The following is a 21,995-nucleotide window of genomic DNA, read 5'->3' on the forward strand; positions in this document are numbered from 1 at the left end:
CAAGCTATTTTATGCTAAACTTAGTTATTTCTATGTTATAAATCTATCATATATTTATCTAATTGCATATCTGCATTCATGTATTTAAGAAACTTTAGTGCATGCATAGCCTCTAAATCTAACGTGTGCATGAAAAATGGTTCTCTGAACGGATGTTGGTTCGTTACTGCATTTGCCACCTCCGATCTTCCGCGACATCTGCCTCCATGGTGTCATCAGCTTCATCATGATTTTCAATTGGTTCAGCAATCTCATAGTTGCTTTCAAACTCATCCTCGTTGTCACTGTTGTAATCTCTCTATTCGATATCTCGATCGACTTCAGATTGTTCAAACTCAATGTACAGCTCGATAAACGACACTTATGATCAAGTTTCATAATATATTGAAAATATCTCTTGCATGCTAGTATCGTCGGTGACATACTTTGTTTGAAAATGAGCCACCGAATACTAATACAGGATGCCGATACAAAATACTCGATATCCTCTTTGATATATGAGGATCTATCCTTTTACAAATAATACATTTTAGTTCTTCAAATGGCAATGTAAAAGGAGCAATAAGATTACAAGGATTTTCACATATAAATCTCACTCCCTCAGGTGTTTGTAACTAGGGCTGCACACGGATCGGATCGGATACAGCCTAAAATTCTATCCGATCCACACTGCACTCATCGGATCGGATCGGATACGATATCCGCTTTTTTTCAGGCTGGATCCGATCCGATCCGCATACTTGCAGATCAGATCGGATTGAATATCGGATGTATCCACATAATTCAAAAAAACTGTTTCAAGATTCTGTTTAGTTGTTGTTTTTACAAAAAAAATATCTAGAAAATTTATTTTTCACCTATTTAAGCCTACTTATTCTTAAAATATTATCAATAAAAGTTCTGTTGAATAATAAAAAAAATAATAACATAAGAGTTAAGTTTAATTATTCTAAGTTGAAGTACAACATAAAAAATTAAAAATAAGACATCATAAAATTCATAAAATAACACACTAAAATTCATATCACATTAGGGTTTACTTTCTTAAACTATGCTATTTATATGAGACGTGCGGATATGCGGATTTGCGGATCGGATCCGCAATTATCACTGCCAAATCCGCAATCTGATCTTACCATAGTGCGGATCGGATATTATCCGCAAAATTCAGATCGGATGCGGATAATTACCGCGAATATGCATATATTATCCAATCCATGTGCAACCTTTTTTGTAACAAAATCTGACGATGATAGTACAATTTTAATATAACTATATCTTCCATTTTTTTTTAAATAATGTTACTCTCTTCTCACCGGTTCATATTAGTAAAAGTGTAAAAGAACTAGCTGAAAACGGTAAAGAAGTAAGAAGAAGAAAAAAGTGACTTCAAAAAGATGAAATTTCGAAAGGGCACAAATCAGATCCTTAGAACTGCATTTTTGAAATTAATTTTTTTTATTCACAAATCTAACCCACTGAATTAAGTTTACTATTTTTTTTATTTTTTTAAACTTCAAAAATGACCCGCCGATTTCTCAACATTTAAAATTAAAAAAGAAAAAGATACAACTCAAATCAGAAGTTCCAATTCGATACTCTCCAAATTTAAATTCATGATTTCACAAATCGGAGCTTTGGTTTTTTATGTCAACCTAAATCTGTGTCTCCGATTTGTATTTTCTAATTAAAAAAAAAATAACCCTCCATCCATAAGAAACACCCAAGTATCCCATATATAATTCAGCATAACACAATCGAAAAATCCATTACTAAAAAAAAGCTAAATATTGTCTCCTGTTAATTATGAATTGTGTTTTTAATAAAAAAAAATCTTTCTCTTTGCGAGAAATAAAATTTTAAAAATTATAAAAATCCTTCTCACTGGTCCGTTGCGGGTAGGATAGAGTTCGGTTCGAATATGCCTGTGAGTAGGTTAGGGTATGGATTTAGGGTGTATTCTACGTTACCCTACTCGCACCCCATATATTATAAAAATTAGGTATCTAGTGAAGAATGTGAGAGTTGAACCTATAATTTCTCTCATATAATGACTTGCAATAAGTGAGCAACTATTAAACTAGTTCATTAATTTAGTAATTTAGAGCATTAATTTTTTATTTTTTATTTTATTAAGATGTATGAAATTTGAAATGATTGAATTTTATATTTGTTTTGAAAAAAATTAATATTTCTGCATATAGGATATAGTATGGTAGGATTTAGAATTTTAAGATGCGGGTAGAGTTAAGGTTGAGAGATTCTCAATTTGTAGGTAGGATAGAGTAGAATTTTAATGAAATTTTCAACTCGTAAATAAAATTAGGAATTTAAGATAGAATCCAAAGCCTACCCTACCCAGTACCAACCCTAACTGCGAGAAGATCCGAACTCACCATATCAACACATAACGCCACTCAACCTTGTCTTAGAGCATATTTCTCATAAAAAAATCCATATCAAAATGTTTTAGTTTTTTTTCACACTTTCGTATTTCATATTGCGGCAATTCACCTCAATAACTCATTTTGCAACATTTTTTTTTCACAACCAATTTAAATTTTTGAATTTTCATCTTACATTTTTTTCATAAATAATCATTGAGTTCGAAAGATATAAAAAAATAAATCCAAACATATGATATAAATTAAAAAGATTTAATTATTTTGTTTATTTTTATATTTTATTTTTAATTAAATTTTTATTGTTTAAAAATTTGTAATTAAATTTTTATATTAAAAATAAAGGGTAAAGTATATTTTTTGTCCCTGAAGTTTGACAACAGTTTCAAAAATACTCCTAAATTTTATTTTGTTTCAATTTTGTACTAAAAGTTTTCGATTTGTATTAAATATACCCCGAACGGCTAATTTTTCAAAAAATTTAAGACCAATTCAACAACAATTTCATAAGAACAAACCTCAACACAAGCAAATCAAGCATAGTTTTCATGCATTATTATTAGATTGGTCTTAATTTTTTTGAAAATTTAGCCGTTAAGGGTATATTTGATGCAAATCGAAAACTTTTAGGACAAAATTGAAACAAAATAAAATTTAAGGGTATTTTTGAAATTTTTGCTAAACTTCAGGGACAAAAAATATACTTTACCCTTAAATAAAAATCTTAATTTAGTCCTTTTATAAAATACAAAATATTATTGGAATATTTATTTTTGTATTTAGTGTAGTAGGATAAATTGTGAAATATTTTAGAAATAAATATTTTTTTATTATTGTATTTTTTAAAAAAATCTATGTCAATTATAAAAGAGGGTTACAGGGATGGCAACCTTCTCAATCATAGTAGTACTAATCATGACATGTCCATCATCAATCACATGTCATGCAATGTTTCATATATGCATAAGAATGAGTTGATTGGCTTATTCAATGATCTCATGCCATTTGTTTCTCCCTTCATTTCTTCTTTCTTTTCAAAAATCACATAGTATTTTAAAATTTATTTATTTTTAGATAGATCTGTATTATGATATTATCCAATTCTTTCTCTCTCTCAATTTTGCTTTCTTTCTATGTTACAAGCTTGATATTGAAGAAGAAAGAAGGTGGAGAACAACAAATTCATAGACACATCGGATAATTAATGTCACTATATCTAATGGTTCTAAAATTTAGGAGAGTTGTCGTGGTAGAGGTGACGACAACAGTGGTAATAGAGATTATAACAATGGATGAGGTGACGATCACTATGATGGTGGAAAAAATTATGACAGTGGTGGTCACAGTGGTTACAGTAGAATTTATAGTAGTAACTAGTAATAGAAATGGAAGAAACACTAGTGTTGAGAATGTAGGTGACATTCTAAAGAATTTAATGTAGCATGTAAGATTTGCTTTAAATGGTTTAAACTGTAGTCTTATGGTATTTTTGCTTGCTGCAGTACCGTAATTGTCTACTTTGACGTCGTTAAATACCACCAATAAAAGTAGGAGCTCTAATTTTTTTTTTTATATTTTTGCTTCTACAGTAAAAAATATTGTACTATTTTGAGTAAATAGTTAAATTGGTCTTTAAAAAATCACGTGATTTTCAATTTGGTCTCCAAAAAAGTTTTTTAATTAAATCCATTCCCAAAGATTTCAATTTGGTCACATTAGTCCCTCTATTAATTTTATTGTGAATGGTATTAATGAAACTGACTTGGCATGTTAAGTGACAAGTTAGTATTGAAACAACGTTATTTTTTAGTGTGACAGTCAATAGTTCAAATGACACCGTTTTGGAGTCCCTGATTCAATTAGTAAGATTGATCACAATCTCCCTTTCACTTCCATGCACTCTTATAGTAACACTGATGTCCGATTTTTTGTTTCGACATTGCTAATGAGAAGATGAAGAAGCCTTCATCATCGTCACCGATTGAAACATTCGGTTGACTTGTTCACGAGACAAACACACCATCAATGGACACCATCAATAAACTGTTTAAAAATTTCTTATGCAGTGTTGTAGGGACCAGTATAACACCTATAACAAACATACCATCAATAGGCACTTTCATTGGAACCAACCCATCAAGTGGCACCACGGGCATTGGCATCGGCACTGGCACCACTCCATACAGTACAATCCCTGTACTAGGAGGGATTGACAGTGGCGGCATGGGGCCTTCCAGATCCGGCATGAACGACGAGAGTCATAGTGGGGTTAAACTTGTTGACAATTATCTATTCTCTTTTCTGTATTTTTTATTGTTTGGTGAGGTTGATAGAGAGGAGAAAAAATGACCACGACTTTGATCTTAGGATTTCGATCTTGATGATTAAACATTTTAAATACTTTAAAATTGATTATTGGCTTTGTTTTGTTGGATTATTAAAGTAATCGATGTGTATTTTGTCAATGAAGTTTTGGTTGTTTAGCTTTTATTCTAGTGTTTGGTTATGATTTAGCATTTTGTTCACAGAATTTGGTTAAGGTTTTAGGATTGGTATAAATGGAGTTACTAATGTTTTTGGTTATGTTCTTAAAAATTTTATCCTGATCAAATTTATATAGAATTTTGCAGTCTGAAGTAGTTCCATTTATTTAAGGACTGATTTGATCCAATTTTATAAAAAGAAAAGTATAAGTAACAAATAAGATTTTTGAACAATGTGTAAATAATGTGAATTAATAGGGTTAAAAGAGTAAATTTAATTAATAGCATTAAATTAGGGTGTAATGTATTTTCATTTGATTGGTGGTTGTTCATATTGTTCAAAATTTTCATTGTTCCCCTATTATTCTCCTTTATAAAAATATGGTGTTGGACTGTTGGTTATAATTAAAATGTAAAGAGGTATGTTGACATGTAACTTAACCGTGTCATATTAGTTTCTGTTAACATCCTTAATATTAGATGTGATCGCATAATCTTTCCGAGGCTAATTTTACTATTTCCTCAATTATTTCTTGCTTGTAAAAGTGTAACTAAATGTATAAATTAGTACATTGTAAATAAATATTATTTAAAATAAAAAAGCATATATATATATTTTGTTGTTTCATTTTCCATTTTTGTTATATTTTAGTTAAACCCCAACTATCCGGTTAAACTTAAGTACTTAATTTTTGCAGTTCGATATTTTCCCTCTCACGACTCACTTCACAAAATCACACTGACCACCGTCGACTCCGACCTTCATCGACTCACGCCCGTCACATGCACTACTTAGCAGGCCAAACCATGCGAACCCTAACCCTCCTTCCCTGAGCTTCCCTCGGCGCTTCTGCGGCCGCCTCCGATGCCGACGACTTGTTCCTCTGCTTCCTTTCTTCCGCCAGATCTGCTCGCCATCTCCTCCTGCGTTGTGCGTGGTTCGAATCTGCTGCTGCTGCAGCACGAGCGTCCTGCCGCCGTCACCCGCCAGCGCCGTCGCCGCCACCAATAATAGCAGGTTTTCCTCCTCCTTCGTTTCTTTTCTTTATTTGGATTTGCCTTTTCTTATTTCATTTTTTTTTTCTTTTTTTTCCTGCTAGGTTTTCATTTAATTATATGGTTTTACCATATTTATCGTTACAAAATTGTTAATTATATTTATATCTTAATTAGTAAGAAGAATAATGCAGAACAACTGTTTTTGCTGTACTGTGGGTGCTGTTCTGGCTCTGTAATGTGTGTTTTGGAGGCTGTGCTGTTTTTGAATTTTTGGTTCTGTCCTTTGGATGTTATGCTATGAGATAGGTGGTTCTAATGCTTCTGCCATCGATTCGGGTGTCTCTGCCCATTGCAATCCTCTGGAATTTTGAATTTTGAATTTTGATTAGTATTGTACCTTGGATATACACTTGGTTAGGATGGAGCTCTTTTGTTCTTGTGATTTATAGAAGTCAAAGGTTATTTGATTTACCTTGTGTATTATCAATGGCTATGTATTTAAAAAGAGAAAAAAAGAGAAAAAAAAAAAAAAAAGAAGAAAAAACTAGGATAAAACTTAAAAGAAAGAAAGAAGTAAATCTTTAACAAACCTTAAAGAGGCTTTCTTCTGGAATTAGTGTTACTAACGGTAATGAAGAAAATTCAGCACAAGGTAACTCTGTAAAGAACATGGAATGTATCTTAGGTAAAGAATATGGTGTACTGAGTGTGCCATTTTTTATTCAAAGTTTGCAACTGTGTTGATGAATTTCATTGAGACTGAAATTTAAAGTACATTTGTATTCTGGTTTAATCTTTTCTTTTTCTTCTTTTTTATTTTTTATTTTACTTTATTTTTTCTGTTTCTGCTTCGTTAGGGACCAAAAGCAACAATGAGTGTGATTCAGAAGTTTTTCATTGCTTCAATGTTCATGTTGGCTGTCCCTGTTGCAATTTTGTATGGTTTTAACAATAATCTGTTTCCTGGTAAGGTTTCATAGTTTTAAGCATTTTTAGTTGTTTCTTTACTGATTTCTATTTTTTTCCAAGTGGTTGTTGGTTTGCTTGATAATTTTGTGGTCTTACATTTGTTTAAGAGTATGGGTTTATCTCAAATTTTTCAAGTACTGAACCCATCTTTGTTACTTGTTTTCTGCTTTCTTGTCGAAGATGTTTTTCTTTTTAATGTCATAACTTGATAAAGAGGTTGGTTATGACAACTCATGATCTTGAAGGGAAATGTTATTACTTCTTAAACAATGCATTAAATTAGAATTTGCCTTTATAAAGGCATTCAGAAATTTCTAGTCACACATTGGCTTCAATTTTTAGTGGCATCTGCAAATTGGAAATATGTAATAGTCATTGCAAATATAAATCGCAAGTTAGATGCTTTCTTGTTTCTTATTTATGTTTGGCATATAGTGCTTGTTTGGGTGCCATTATTTTGATTAAAAAAGATCTTTTTTTAATGAAAAAATATCTTTTTTTTTATTTTTTAACGTATTTGGCAAATTTCTAGTAGTAAAAGTAAAAGTACTAGAAAAATTAAAAAAAAAACATCTTTTTTGAGAAGTTATAATTTACATCTTTTTTTAAAAGATCTTTTTCTCTTAAAAAAAATATTTTTCATGTAATAAATAAACAAAAAAGTACTTTTATATTGTTATACCCAAACATTTATAGTACTTGTTTGGGTACCATTAAGTTGATAACTTTTTTTTTAATTTTTGAACGTATTTGGCAAATTTCTAGTAGTAAAAGTAGAAGTATAAAAAATAAAAAAAAACATCTTTTTTTAGAAGCTACAATTTACATTTTTTTAAATAAAAAAGATGTTTTTCACATAATAAATAAACAAAAAAGTACTTTTATATTGTTGTGCCGAAACATAATTGATAGATAAAAAGATCTTTTTGCATGTGATATCCAAATATAAAATTACTTTTACTTTTCTAAAAGATCTTTTAAAAAAAGATAACTCTAAAAAAAGATATTGTTTTAGAAGCTCATCCAAACAATCCCATAGACAGTGATCACACAAGTGCCTTTTCCCATATTTTTTCCAGGTGGTATTATGGCGTCCTTTGTTCTAGCCAACCCCAACTAGTGGGATAACGGATAAGGCTTTTTTGTTTCTACTGTTGTATTGCTAAGCAAATTTGAAATTGCATTTTGTCAACATCTTTCAGTGCTTTGAAATGCTGAACATATCAGCTTAATTCTCAAAACAGAACTCTTTGACTCTCTTGGTATATGTTTACTTGTTTATCTGAACTGTTATCTAAATGTTCCCATACTAAGATTCTTCAAATATAAAGTTTCCCTTTGTGTTATTTATTGACTGTTGCATTTCCCTTGCCTGGTGGGAATGGATCTCATCAGTTTTCTTGTTTGTTTCCTTTAATGTTTCTTGAATGCAATGTAGAGTAATGCCCCATAATAAAATGTGTATGATGTAAAACTAGCTCTCCTTGTTCCCTTTGTGCAACAGGAACAGACAATTTGTCCCCTTACTCTGTGACACTAGTGAGTGGATTTCTTGCGGTTATATCAGTTAATGTAGTCATAGCATTTTACATATACTTGGCGATGAGGGAACCTGCCGAAAATCACGAGCCAGATCCCAAATTTCTCGCTGAGGCCAAGGCTAGTATGAAGCAGCCAACAACTGATGCTCCGCAATCTTCTGACTCTCAGAAGAAAGAACAGTAGGCTGTGTGCTTAGGCAGTTAGCCCTCTTTGTAGTACTGTTCTTTTTAGGAAGGATAGGAGAGAAGGGGATGAAGGGTGAAGGTCCTGAATTGTGGACGCTTGATCATATCTTAGTTATGACGTTTGCATATGATCCATGTTGTGCACAATCTCTGTTTTATTCTGACAGTATTTTATGTATCTACTAATCAATTTGCCGCTCCATTGCACAGGGTATTGACAATTGTTATTTCTTGGTTATAAAATTTTTAATAATTTAAATTGTGTTTTGTTAATAATTGATATTGATATTAATGTATATAGTTAAAAGTGACGAACTATTTTAATATTACAAAGTTATTTAAATTTTCATTGCCATTCCTCCAAAGATAAAGGTTTTTGGTAAATGAAAACCATATGTAGTATTTCATCGGAAATAGAGTAAAGTATCGTTTTTGTCTCCAACGTTTGGGGTAAGTCCTATTTGTGTCCCTAACATTTAAATCGTCCTATTTATATCCTTAACGTTTATAAAAGTGATTCAATGTTATCCTACTATCAATGATAATAACAAATCAGAATCAGATTATATTTTTCAATTATTCTCACTTGGATATATTCATTCTCAATTAGGCATAGTTGTCAGAACCGACCCGGTGATCGAACCGGTCAGGTCACTGGGTCACTGGGTCACTGGTTCAACCGCTGGATTACTGGTTGAACCGGTTGACTCGGTCCTATGTAAATAAAAAATAAAAAATAGTTAAAAGTTTAAAATTAAAATTTAAAATACATATTTTTACTAACATTTTAAAATATCAAGTTATTTTAAAACAATATGGAACATGAACAATAAATATTTTATTATTTTTACTCTATCATAAATATTTTTATTTTGTTTTTATATTAAAATAACTATTATTTTTAAATTTTAATAATTTATTAATTAGTTTATATCTTTTATACTATTATATACTACAAGTATTTATTAAAAAATAATATTAATAGATATTATATAATTATAAAAAAATAAGTGAGTTTATCATTATTGTTAAATAAAAATATAATTAATTTAAGAAGGAGTGAATTTATAATTAAAATTAAAATAAATTAAATAAAAGTAAACTATTTGATAGAAGATATCTATATGTATTATAATTTGCATATATTTTAATAGAAAATATAATGGTCTGGTGGTTGTGGAGCATTTTGGTTTCCTTGAGGACAAGGGTTCGAACCCTACCTCAAGCATTTTGGAAATATTTTCTTCCAAACGGTTCGGTCAGACCACCTCACCGGTTTTGACCGGTTCGCACCGATTTTGACCGATTCGTACCGGTTTACACCGAGTTTGACCGGTTCAATTCCTTGTGCGATTCAAACACTGGACCGGACCGGTATAGGATCCGGTTCACCGGTTTTCCGGTCAAACCGGCCGGTCCGGTCCGGTTTTTACAACTATGCAATTAGGTCTCACTTGGATGTGGTCGATTTTAATATTATACCCATTATTTGTGTTTAGATTCAATTATGTCCTAGAAAAGTGAATTATGTAAATGTTGTAGGAATTAATTTCAATATTTGATGAGCTATTTTTCGGAGTAGATCATCGATTCTATCCTAGACATTTGTATTCTAACTTCAAGAAGAGATTTTTAAAACTCAAACTAAAGTGCTCATTATGTGTAATTGAGGGCAAGATAACATTGAATCACTTTTACAAACGTTAGGGATACAAATAGGACGATTTAAACGTTAGGAGCACAAATAGGATTTACCCCAAACGTTGGGGACAAAAACGATACTTTACTCTCGGAAATAAGTATTATTTCAAAAATTTTGGTGATTGGCTTATTTATTTTACTATGTTGGCTTCAAAAGTTTTTGTAAAAATATTAGTAGTTCTATTTCATAAAAAAAAAAGTTAGCTCATTTATTAAATTGATATACTTTTAACCTATATATCTGTGTTTAATGTTCACCTTCACCATTCTCTCAAACTTTTTATCCTGCATTATCAACATCTCATATATTTTCATGCATTATATTATTTAATTGTAATAAAAATAATAACTAAGATAATTAGTCTTGAGATTTTTGAGAGATAAATATTATCAAAGTTAAAATTGATCTTTTAAAATGTTAAAAATACTTTATAAGTTGTAGTTGATTTTACATAATTTAAATAAAAAATCATTTTTTTGAAAAGAAAAATCAATTTTTAGATAAATAAAAATTGGTTTCTTACATAAAAATAGATTTTTATGTGCAAAAATTATTTTTTTCATGTAAAAATCGATTATTTTTTAAAATTAATTTTTAATTTAAATCGATTTGCTTTATTAACCTAAACAAATCTTTTTATTAACCAAAATTAGATTTACTTTTTTGTTAACCTTAACAGTATGTAATCTTATATATTAATAATAAATTTAAAAATATATAATTATATTTATAAATTTTATTATAATATAAATATTATTATATAATTTTTTTTATTAAGATGTTTTGTCCCTCCAAAAATTTCTTTCAAGTTGCACCCTAATAGATTAACAAGAACAATGAAGGAACTAAAATATATGACCAAATTATTGTAAAATAAATAAATAAAGAAGAGGTGATAAAATTAAAATAACAAAGTATAAATAAAAGACTCTAATATTATTGTTCACCAATATTATTATCACGCTATAAAAAAAATTCATATATTAATATTGTATATGTTGCAGCATAAGTATACAAAGAGAGAAAGAAAGAAAAGTTTATATTTGAATTGTTATGGATTGTGTGTAATTCACATGCCACACTTTTCCTATTTATACATATAGAAACATTATCTTTTCCTAGCTTTATAAATGTGCCGTCCAACCTTAGAACTTTTGCATTGTCCACTATTTAAGTTTTTGGACCGTCCAAAATAGTTTGATAGGAGGAATAGACAATCATATTTATCATAACACTCCTTTTTTTATGTCCATTTATGATTGTGCTTCTTTAAAACTTTACTAAAGAAAAACTCAATGAAAAAAATTTTAGTGAAGGAAAAAAAGTACAATATTCTTTGTGATGGAACTGTCTCATTAAAAACCTTGTCAAGAAAAACCCAATAGAAAAAAAATCTGATCAAGGAAAAAAGAGTACAGTCTCCCCATCTTGTCGACGTTATTTAATATCTCGGAATTGGCACATTCCAATTTGATGTACCAATTTTTCAAAGAAGAATTTTGAAAGTGACTTTGTAAATAAATCTGCCAGATTGTCGCTTGAGCAGATCTGTTAGACATCAATTGTTCCTTGATTTTCAAGATCATGAGTGAAGAAGATTTTGGGAGAAATATGTTTTGTTCTATCACCTTTGATGCATTCACCCTTAAATTAAGTAATGAATGCTGTATTATCTTCAAACAGAACAGTTAGAGCTGACGGAATATATTGGATCAAACTCGTGAGCCAAAAACAATCGCGACTTGTTTCATGTATTGCTAGTATTTCAACATGATTAGAGGATATTGCTGCTATCGTCTATTTTGTGGACCTCCATGATATAGCTGTATCACCATATGTGAATAGGTATCTTGTTTGAGATCTTCCTTTGTGTGGATCAGACAAGTATCCAGCATCTGTATAGCCAACTAATTGTGACTTTGATTCATATGGATAAAACAAATCCATATCAACTATTTTATGAAGATATCGAAAATTTTGTTTGATTCCATTCCAATGTCTTCTGGTTGGCGAGGAACTATAGCTTGCTAGTAAATTGACCGCAAATGATATGTCAGGTCGTATATTATTAGCAAGATACATTAGCGCTCCAATGGTACTGAGATACGGTACTTCATACATGATATTTAATGCCACATTATATGCAAATATTTCATTGACAATTGTTTTATTTTGGCCACATTTTTCTCCTGTAAAGACATAATTTATTGAGATCTCGTCATTTTCAGAATTTTCAGGTACCTGAACGTCTTCTGGCATAAAAACTATATCAGAATTTTGGATAACTGCAGGTGTCTTTACTATGTCTTTATCTTTTTTAACAGGAATAGTATTTATCTCTTTTCTTTTTCGAGGATTTTTGTCTTTGAAACCGATAGGCCTATCACGCTTCTAACGTGAATTTGTTTTGGTGGTCATTTGTCTGAATGGGACATCAATTCAAATTGGAGCATTTTCAGCTAGCATATAGGATTTAGTTATGCTTTTTGTATTAGAAAATGCATCAGACATCATTTGCTATTCTTTGCAAATGTATAATCTTTTGAACTTATAGTTCACATTGCCCTGATCAAAGATCTAAATGCATTAATGATGATACATTCCAATTAAGTTCCTTTTCAGGAAGTTTATTCACTCCTCCTAATGTTGAAAATTTTGATTCATCAAAATAGCAATATGCAAATTGGGCTTTAAATACATCTCTAATTTGTATCTCAAAATACCTCACTATAGAGGGAGAATCATATCCAACATATATCCCCAATTTTCTTTGAGGTCCCATTTTGGTGTAAGAATGTGGTGCAATGGGAATATATCTCGTACACCCGAATATTCTTAAATAGGAAACATTTGCCTGCTGGCCAAAAGCTAATTGCATAAGAGAGAACTGATGGTAACTTGTTGGTATCAAACAAATAAGTGCTACGGCATGTAAAATAGCATGCCCCCAAGTCGAGGTCGGAAGATTTGTTCTCATAAGTAAGGGTCTAGTAATTAATTGGAGGTGTTTAATAAGTGATTCTACTAACCTATTTTGTGTGTGAAGATGAGCTACTGGATGTTCAACGCTTATTCCGTTAGCCATACAATAAGCATAAAAAAATTGGGAAGTAAATTCACTAGCATTATCAAGACGAATTGCTTTGATTAGATTTTCTGAAAACTGTGCTTTTAATTGAATAATTTGAGCAAGTAATCTCACAAACGCCAGGTTGCGAGAGGACAATAAGCACATATGTGACCATCTCGAAGATGCGTATATTAGGACCACAAAATATCTAAAAGATCCACATGGTGGATGAATAGGTTCACATATATCACCTTGAATTCTTTCAAGGAATTTAGGAGACTCAAATCCAATATTTACTGGTGATAGCACAACAGAATTCACCAGATTTAAGAATCTTCTGATTTTTTAGTGAATGTCCATGGGAGTTTTCAATAATTTTCCGCATCATTGTTGTTTCAGGATGATCCAATCGATCATGCCAAACTATAAATTCATTTGGGTTAGTAAACTTCTGGTTTACAATGGCATGTGATTCAATTACACTGATTTTAGTATAATATAACCCAGATAAAAGTGAGGGTAACTTTTCTAATATAACCTTTTTATTTGAATCATGAGCTGTGATATATAAGTACTCATGATTTCTCTCATTCATTGTTTTAATATGATATTCATTTCCGCAAATATCTTTAAAACTTAACAAGTTCTTTAGAGATTTGGTAGACAATAGTGCATTATTTATTATAAATTTTGTTCCTCCGGAAAACAAAATTATAGTTCTTCCGGAGCCTTCTATCATATTACCTGAGCCAATAATAGTATTAACATATTCTTCTTTTGGTACAAGATGAGTAAAATATATATTACTTTTGAGAATGGTATGCGAACTTGCACTATCCGCAAGGCAAACATCTTCACTATATATCCTTGTCATTTTCTTTAAAGACAAATAATAATAATAAAACGAGTAAAAGTACATGCGCAGTAAAATTATATTCCTGATTGAAATTGTTTTTCTAAGAAGTAGTATACATAGTATCATATACTAAAATTTTATTATTATTATTATTATTATTATTATTATTTTAGAACTTGATACATTTAGTCATTTCGAAATTCATAAACATAAATATTTTATTAAACATAATTTATATACATCATATTTGAAATTCAAATACATAGAAAATAAAACTTAACATCTTACATTATTTATTTATATTAGTACTTAACAATTTCACATATTAAATTTTTCCATCATTGATCAAATGACCAATATTTTCTTTAGGATCCTCAAAGAAATCAAATACTTCATAATGAGTGGTGTGATTTTCAGCAATATCTTTCAAAACAAAATTCGTCTCCTTTCCTTTGTTATCCTTTTTTAAGGATGCTTGATAAAGATCAATTAGGTACCTGGGGGTACGACAGATACGCAACCAATGACCCTTTCCACCACAACAGAAATATTTATCCTCTATTGATTTATTTTGTCCATTATTTTTTTCTTTATCCCACTTATGGCTCCTTTTTTGTAAACATAATTTTTCTTGTTACTAAAACCTTACCATTTATCTCTTCTAAGGTTACGATTTGCGGCATTTGTTTCAGGAAATGGGCAGCGCTAGCTGGACGCGTTTCATGATTTTTTAAAAGTAATTCATTGTTACGCTCAGCAACAAGAAGGCAAGAAATTAGTTTAGAATATTTTTTAAATTCTTTTTCTCGATACTGCTCTGCAGGAGCACATTCGAAGCATGGAAGGTTGAGAAAATTTTCTCTAACATGTCATTATTAGTTATCTTTTTCCTATATAATTTCATTCGTGAGGTAATTCGGAACATTGCTGAATTGTATTCATTTATGGATTTAAAATCCTAAAAACGTAAGTGCGTCCACTCATACCAGACTTGAGGAAATATCACTATCTTTTGATGATTATACTTTTATTCAAGGTTTTTTCACAGATCTGTAGGATCTTTTAGTGTGAGATATTCATTTTTCAATCCTTCATCAAGATGACGACGAAGGAAGATCATGACTTTAGCTTTATCCTTCTGGGATGCATTATTTTCAGCCTTAATGGTATCTTCAAGATCCATTGAATCAGATAGATTTTAGCATCTAGTATCCATGATAAGTAATTGTTTCCAGATATATCAAGAACATTAAATTCAAGATGAGAGAGTTTTGATATAATGAAAATTTATTACCTGAGTCTTTCTAAATTTTTATCAGAGTTCCATGCTGATAACGTATTGTAAAATAAATAAATAAATAAATAAAAGGTGATAAAATTAAAATAATAAAGTGTAAATAAAAGACTCTAGTATTAGTGTTCACCAATATTATTATCACACTATTAGATAATTCATATATTAATATTGTATGTTACAGTATAGGTATATGAAGAGAGAAAGAAAGAGAAGTGTTTATATTCGTATTGTTATTGGTTGTGTGTAATTCACATGCCACATTTTCTCTATTTATACATGTAGAAATATTCTCTTTTCATAACTTCATAAATGTACAGTCCAACCTTAAAACTTTTGCACCGTACTGTTTAAATTTTTGGACCGTCCAAAATAATTTAATTAGAGAAATGGACATTTATATTTATCATAACACAAACAAACAAAATTATATTTAACAACAGCAAGTAGATGATCATAAAAGACCTTGTGGCTCATAAGTTTAATGTCTAATGTCAATTATACTACTCATCTTCCATTATTTCTAACAGACTTGTTAATTATAAGCATTAACCAGAGGCGAAGTAGCAACAGATACCTTTTAACTTGTATCTATTTGTTGCCTTCTTGATCCTAATGCAGGATTTTGTCTCATTTCCACTCCAACATTTGTAGAAGAACCACTTTGTTGGCTTTCTCTTACACCAATAAATTGGCTTTGACTAATAGAAGCGGCACTTGATCTGCAAATTGGGCAAAAGGGTGTCTTGACAATGTCTCTAGATATAATGTTTATGTCTATATTTCATTTGTCAAACATGATTTTATGTCTCTGTATCCCTATCTGCTTGTAAACAAACACAACCTAAAAAAATGCATTCCTGTACTAATACATTCATTTCAAAGGAAGAAAAAAATAATAATAATAATAATAATAATTCTCATTAATTATTAGCCGTATTTTGTTATGAGTGATTGTCTGAGATTCAATAGTCATACCATGTGTACTTTGTTTCATTCATAACGAAGTCCCTTGATTATGATACTCTTATTGTAGCACTGGCAACCACAAAATGGAAGTGGTGGGTCAATCAGATGAAGTTGAATAAACATGCGTCATAATTTTAGTGAAGGATTTATAGGAAACTACACAGCTCATCTTCAGTGTACTCACATGTCAGCCATGTTCCCTTAATAGAAGCTTCCAATCTCATCCACCAGTTCAAATAATTGAACTTTTCACTGTAAGGAATAAATCAAACTATACCCCAATTTATATAGTTTAAGTTTCATAATTTAACGAAGTTGACAGGTTCCCTACCTCTGAAAAATGAGTAGATAGTAAAGTGGAGGATGCAGTGTATTGAAAATTTGAGATATGTAATATGCTAGCTACTCAAAACAACAGCGTTGTGGTGTACATCAATGGCTTTTCCGGTCTATTTTACATGACAGCACGATCAAAACTAAAATTAAGTGGAACTAATGATGTAAGGTAGGGTTCCAAATGGTAAAGTCAATAATCAATACAACCGAATAAGATAACATAATTTCATCCTCCAAAATTTTGGCGTTATTTAACAAGAAAATAATGGTTTATATATTATATAATAAGTAATTGATATGCAAATCGAGGACTGCTGCTGTCTCGTAACACCATGACAGGAAAATCTGAGAAAACAAAGACTTGGGTCCTCAGGCCCAGATATTCACACTGAATGGTGAATTTGATAACCAAATTCTAAAGAGGGTACATGGAGAATTGGACATGGAAGTAATGTAACTCATATCTATCATATAGCAATAAACGTGAAATACGTAACGTAACCACCGCTAGGTAAAGAATTACATAACAAATCTTAGGCTCAATACGTGCTTCCAACAGCAACTCAAATCTCAATGTCGCACTGTATTTACACAAGAAAAATGACAAGCCAACCAGGAAATCGTGATGCACACTAAGCTCATGCAGGTGTCATGAAACAAGACCCTCTCGAGCAATGTTGGTAACTCGAAGTACAGCTTGAGCACTTAAAGGTGAGAGTTTTGATTGACAGAAGTTCTCCCAAGATCCCATTTCTGGTTGCTCGGAAACAGTAGCAGCAGGCATGAGATCATGAAATTTCTCATATACATTTTGAAGCTCAAGAAGTAGAGTTCGAGCGGCTTCCCTAGACTCTGGTAGCTGGTCACTTAACTGAGATGCAGCTACTTGGATCAACTTGTCAATACCATATGTCTTTATGCCTTCTGCACCCTGTTCAATAAAAGCACAAGGTATAAACAGAAAATATTAACATCCGGCTGCAGAAATTACATAGGCCAAGTGTCCTTTCTTTCTACTTCACCGGTATTGCCTTCAAAGTTCAACCGAAGAAAGGACATGCAATCAACTCATAAATGGATCAGTCATTTAAGAAAATGTCAGCCTTCTATATTGGTTTACTTAAGAACTGATCTTATATGGCAGACACAGACTCAGTCATACAAGTATCATGACAAGAAGTCTATAACTATTGATGGGAAAACCCTGAAGGGGGGAAAATAAGAACTAAAGAATACACACCTGCATACATGCGGACAATTGAATGATATATCATATAACATACATCCATAGAAGATTGTGCATTAAAACATTTTTTCATCACGCATTAGACTAAAATTATAATAAGGTCTTTATTACTAACAGATTAAAGTAAACAAACATGACCCAACCAAGACAGAATAAATAAATAAATTAAGGAAGCACCAACACAATAAAAACATTGAATGCACCCAATAACCAAAGAAAACAGCTTCAACATCTCCTCAATCAGCAAAACAGAAGTACACTTCTTTTTGATGCAGCTATGTTCTGTATATGACTGAGTATCAACAAAAATGTGTATACATTTTCATGATGTTCAATTGTTTATGGTAAACCATTCATCAGACAGACATAGGAAGCTTTGTAGGATAAACATGAAACTGATAATTCTATAGGAAAAAGTAGAAGCATCAATATGAGCTGTCCTAAATCATATTCATACCAGTCGTGGAACACTTCGAGAAAAACACATTGCTGCCTTTGCACGAATACGAGGATTCCTATTCTTAAGATATGGTTGGAGTTTCGGTAACAAAGCCACTGGGGAAATCCAAATAGTCATTGCTATCAAGGCTTTTTCAGCTGCCTCACACACAAAGCGCTTGTCCTGTGAAGATTTGAGAAGAAGCTGTACTAGCTGCATACAAAAATATAACTATTATAAGACTGTGGCATTAAAAAAAATGATATCCCAAAATGCTTTAATCATGAAATTTTCCCATAGAAATAAGGAGCACTGACTTACCAAAGGATCTAATGAATCTATTATAAGATCGTTGTATGCACTGAAAATGTCTGCAGACGTCATGATAGCAGTTTTGCAAACAGCACTTCTAGGACTTTTAAGGGACTTAGCAACAAATGTGATCACATCCCCCCTGTTTACCAGACAGTATATCAATAAATAATTACAAAAAACATGGCATATTTAACATATTTTAATAAGAAAACATACAAAAACTTTTATACTTACAACATGTCAAGCATTGCTTCCTTATGAAATAAGGATAAACGGCGTACATTATTGAGTGCATCACAAACCATGACCCAATCCTTTGAGTCAAGTCCAGATAAGAGGTTCTGTAATAACAATTGAATTTATTATACAAATATTTTACAATTAAAATGGACCAAGGAACACCCATGATAATGCCTTACCAACACTAATAGTTATAAAAAATAATGAATAAAATAATACCTTGAGACAAGTGCCAATATCTTCCAGATCACTCAAGTTCTCAGATTCGATGTATTCTACTTCCGCATTTCCAATCTCAACACCAGAACTGACACTCACAGTTTGATTACCATTTACTGGGGGAGAAACCAAGGTGGGACAACTCTTTTTCTTCTGCCATTCTTCAAGGTTTTCATTAGCATTGTCAACTGGAGGCTTAGTTAGAGATGCCTTGCTGGAGCTCTCACTCTTCCTCTCAGTTGGAGGAATTGTATTGAGATCCTTCAAGGCGCTCTCAGACATTCCTGTGAGCTTGAGTCTGAGACTAAAACACAACAAACTTCAATACCTTAACTATACAAAATACCATTTAATTTCTCAAAACAAGTTCAATGTAAGACTGAATTAACATCCTAAACAAACTCTGAAGTAAAGATCTGAACTCAAAAAAGAAATAACAGTGATGAAAATATGTTGATCACAGTGTCATAACTCCAGAACGTTTTTTTTACAATGTCCCATTTCATAGTGAGAATATTTTCCTCATCGACCCACTTCTAAGTTTCAACATGCCCTCAAATCAAGAAAAAAGATAATAGTAGAAGAACGTATTTCTGACTTGAATTCTATGAAAATGGATCGAATTTCACATTTGAGCAATAGCCAAATCCCAATCTCAGAAGAAAAAAATTCCAGAACTTGAACATCAATCACACGTAAATAAAGCCAGATTTTGCAAATCACCGACACAGACACTTCTCTATACACAAAGAAGAAAGCATCTAAAATCATCACTATTCACTACACAAGACACTAAGAGTCCAAGACCACTCAAGCAAACAAAGTTTCAGTTTCCAAGCATTAAACGCAATTGAGGAAAATTTAATTAAATGAACAAAACATCGACAAACACTGCATAATTAATAAGATCACAATTCGATAGGGAATCAGATATTTAAGCTACGCAACTAAACCTCAACATAAATACAAAAGATAAAAAGAAATTCCGAAATTTTGGTAAAATAGAAAACTAAAGAGCAAGATCTCGCTGTGTGCTGCACTATACTGGAAAACAAACACTGCATTTCAATTAAGAAAGAAGAAAAAGAACAAGAAATGAAAAAAAAAAAACCCTAACAATACCAAATTCGATTTCAGGAGCGTCATAAAATCAAAAGGACACAGAATTCAATGGCGTTGTCCGTGCGGATCACAAGCACGTGCTAAATTTAAGCCGAGAGAGAGAGAGAGTACCAAAGGAAGAGAGAACGACAGAACGGAGAAAATGCGAAGAGTAGCTGAAGAACAGTACAGAGAGAGCGAGTAGCAATGACTGAGTCAACTCAGTGTATAAGAAGCACGAAGAACGAACTGAGAGAGAGAGAGAGAGAGAGAAAGATTTGGTTTATTAGTAACCGGCAAGAGACAAGAGGGGCGAAGGCAAAGGCTTAAACGACGCCGTATAAGGGTAGCACCGGACCGAGGCCGGCAATATTGGAGGATATAAATAAATAATGATAAAAATTTATGTGCAATTGTCTTTTGCGCTTTTAATTTTACAGAAAGACAATTACATATTAATTTTTATTATAAATAAATAATTAATTAAAAAGAGATACTATTTGCTTACTGCATGTGACTGTGACGGGCAGCGAAATCAGGTGAGGCAAATTAATTCCGCCCTCTTTTTTTTTCTTTGTTCTTTTCTTCGTTTTCTTATTTTCTCTCCCAAATCCAATCCGGATCATTTATTTCCAAAAATTGTTGGGATAAAAAAAGAAATTTTGAAAATTCTTATATTTGATTTAAGTTTTATCATTGAAAATCTTATTCCATAGAGATAAGTGTAAATATCATTCCTGAATTTTTATTATTTATTTATTCTTTTATAATTTAAAAATTTTTAATCAGTCTCTACTAATACAACTAAGTGAACTAACTAATCTAAGTGATCATGTAAATGGTGAATTATTAATGTGTTAAGAGCTGCAAGTCTAATAACAGGAGCCATTTAAATGAATTACTCAAATGTTTAACAATTGATTAAATATTTTTAAATTATAGATAGACGCTTAACGCTTTATCTTTCGAACAAATTTTTAAAGCATAAAAAAAACATTTACTCTGAAGATGATAATTTTTATTGACAATAAAAAATATAGATCAGATAAATATTTTAAAAGATCATTATTCTATTCAAAAATTACATATTTTATTTTAAAACTTACAAATTATTTATATTAATTATTATCTTCGTTTTTAAAATACCTGTTCAAAAATAGAAAATTTTGGTATTTTAAATTAACTCTTAATATTATATGAATTTTTTTTTAAAAATAACTTCAATTTAATAGATAGTTGACTAAGAATTAATTATATATTCGTTTATTTAAAAGTTATTTATCTATTAATATAATTTCAAACATTATTAATTCATTTTTTTATTATCTTAATATATGAGTTTGTGTGTGTCTGCTTTTTAAAAAATATTTTAAAATGGAGGCACTGCTAACTAAAGTAATATAAATCTAATGAAATTAAGAAATTGAATTCCCTTTCCTATCTTGGAATAATAAATAAAAATAAAAATATATTTATTATATTTTGTGTCCTTCATATATTAATTCTGTAACTAAATCTAACTAAGCACATTTAATTAGCTTTTCTTAATTTTTCATACTCATGCATAATAGCATAAGCCACTAATTTTTATTATTTTCTTTTTTTTTTCTCTCTCCCTCCTTTATCTA

At 30.9% G+C, this 21,995-nt stretch overlaps 2 protein-coding genes across 3 annotated transcripts; one reads left to right on the plus strand and one right to left on the minus strand.

Annotated features, from left to right (window-relative positions):
- Positions 1-5,543: 5,543 nt before the first annotated feature.
- LOC107644010 (uncharacterized) lies at positions 5,544-8,839 on the plus strand. Its single transcript, XM_016347777.3, has 3 exons — positions 5,544-5,903; positions 6,742-6,850; positions 8,358-8,839. The coding sequence occupies exons 2-3, from the start codon at positions 6,757-6,759 to the stop codon at positions 8,576-8,578; spliced, it is 315 nt and encodes a 104-aa protein (XP_016203263.1). The 5' UTR covers positions 5,544-5,903; positions 6,742-6,756; the 3' UTR covers positions 8,579-8,839.
- Positions 8,840-17,153: 8,314 nt separating this feature from the next.
- LOC107644009 (uncharacterized) lies at positions 17,154-20,791 on the minus strand. 2 transcript variants are annotated; one of them, XM_016347774.3, is made up of 6 exons: positions 20,500-20,791; positions 19,267-19,570; positions 19,042-19,148; positions 18,814-18,946; positions 18,511-18,705; positions 17,154-17,738 (listed from the first exon to the last, which is right to left on the minus strand). In XM_016347774.3, exons 2-6 carry the CDS (start codon positions 19,546-19,548, stop codon positions 17,457-17,459), a joined length of 999 nt encoding a protein of 332 aa, XP_016203260.1. In that variant the 5' UTR covers positions 19,549-19,570; positions 20,500-20,791; the 3' UTR covers positions 17,154-17,456. The 2 variants fall into 2 exon arrangements, with proteins under 2 accessions (XP_016203260.1, XP_016203262.1); XM_016347776.3 differs by having other exon boundaries at positions 19,267-19,564; positions 20,500-20,721.
- Between the last annotated feature and the right edge of the window lie 1,204 nt (positions 20,792-21,995).

The sequence above is a fragment of the Arachis ipaensis genome, chromosome B5 (genome assembly GCF_059453495.1).
Source record: "Arachis ipaensis isolate K30076 ecotype BB chromosome B5, ASM5945349v1, whole genome shotgun sequence".
NCBI lineage: Eukaryota > Viridiplantae > Streptophyta > Magnoliopsida > Fabales > Fabaceae > Arachis > Arachis ipaensis.

What these genes read in the sequence shown, in the direction of transcription:
- LOC107644009 (XM_016347774.3), bottom strand. Translation starts at nt 19,548, where the DNA reads ATGTCTGAGAGCGCCTTGAAGGATCTCAATACAATTCCTCCAACTGAG. An exon ending in GAAGCAATGCTTGACATGTT is followed by an intron (nt 18,947 to 19,041) that starts GTAAGTATAAAA and finishes TCTGGTAAACAG; the next exon opens with GGGGGATGTGATCACATTTG. An exon ending in TAGATTCATTAGATCCTTTG is followed by an intron (nt 18,706 to 18,813) that starts GTAAGTCAGTGC and finishes TTTTGTATGCAG; the next exon opens with CTAGTACAGCTTCTTCTCAA.
- LOC107644010 (XM_016347777.3), top strand. Translation starts at nt 6,757, where the DNA reads ATGAGTGTGATTCAGAAGTTTTTCATTGCTTCAATGTTCATGTTGGCT. An exon ending in TAACAATAATCTGTTTCCTG is followed by an intron (nt 6,851 to 8,357) that starts GTAAGGTTTCAT and finishes TTTGTGCAACAG; the next exon opens with GAACAGACAATTTGTCCCCT.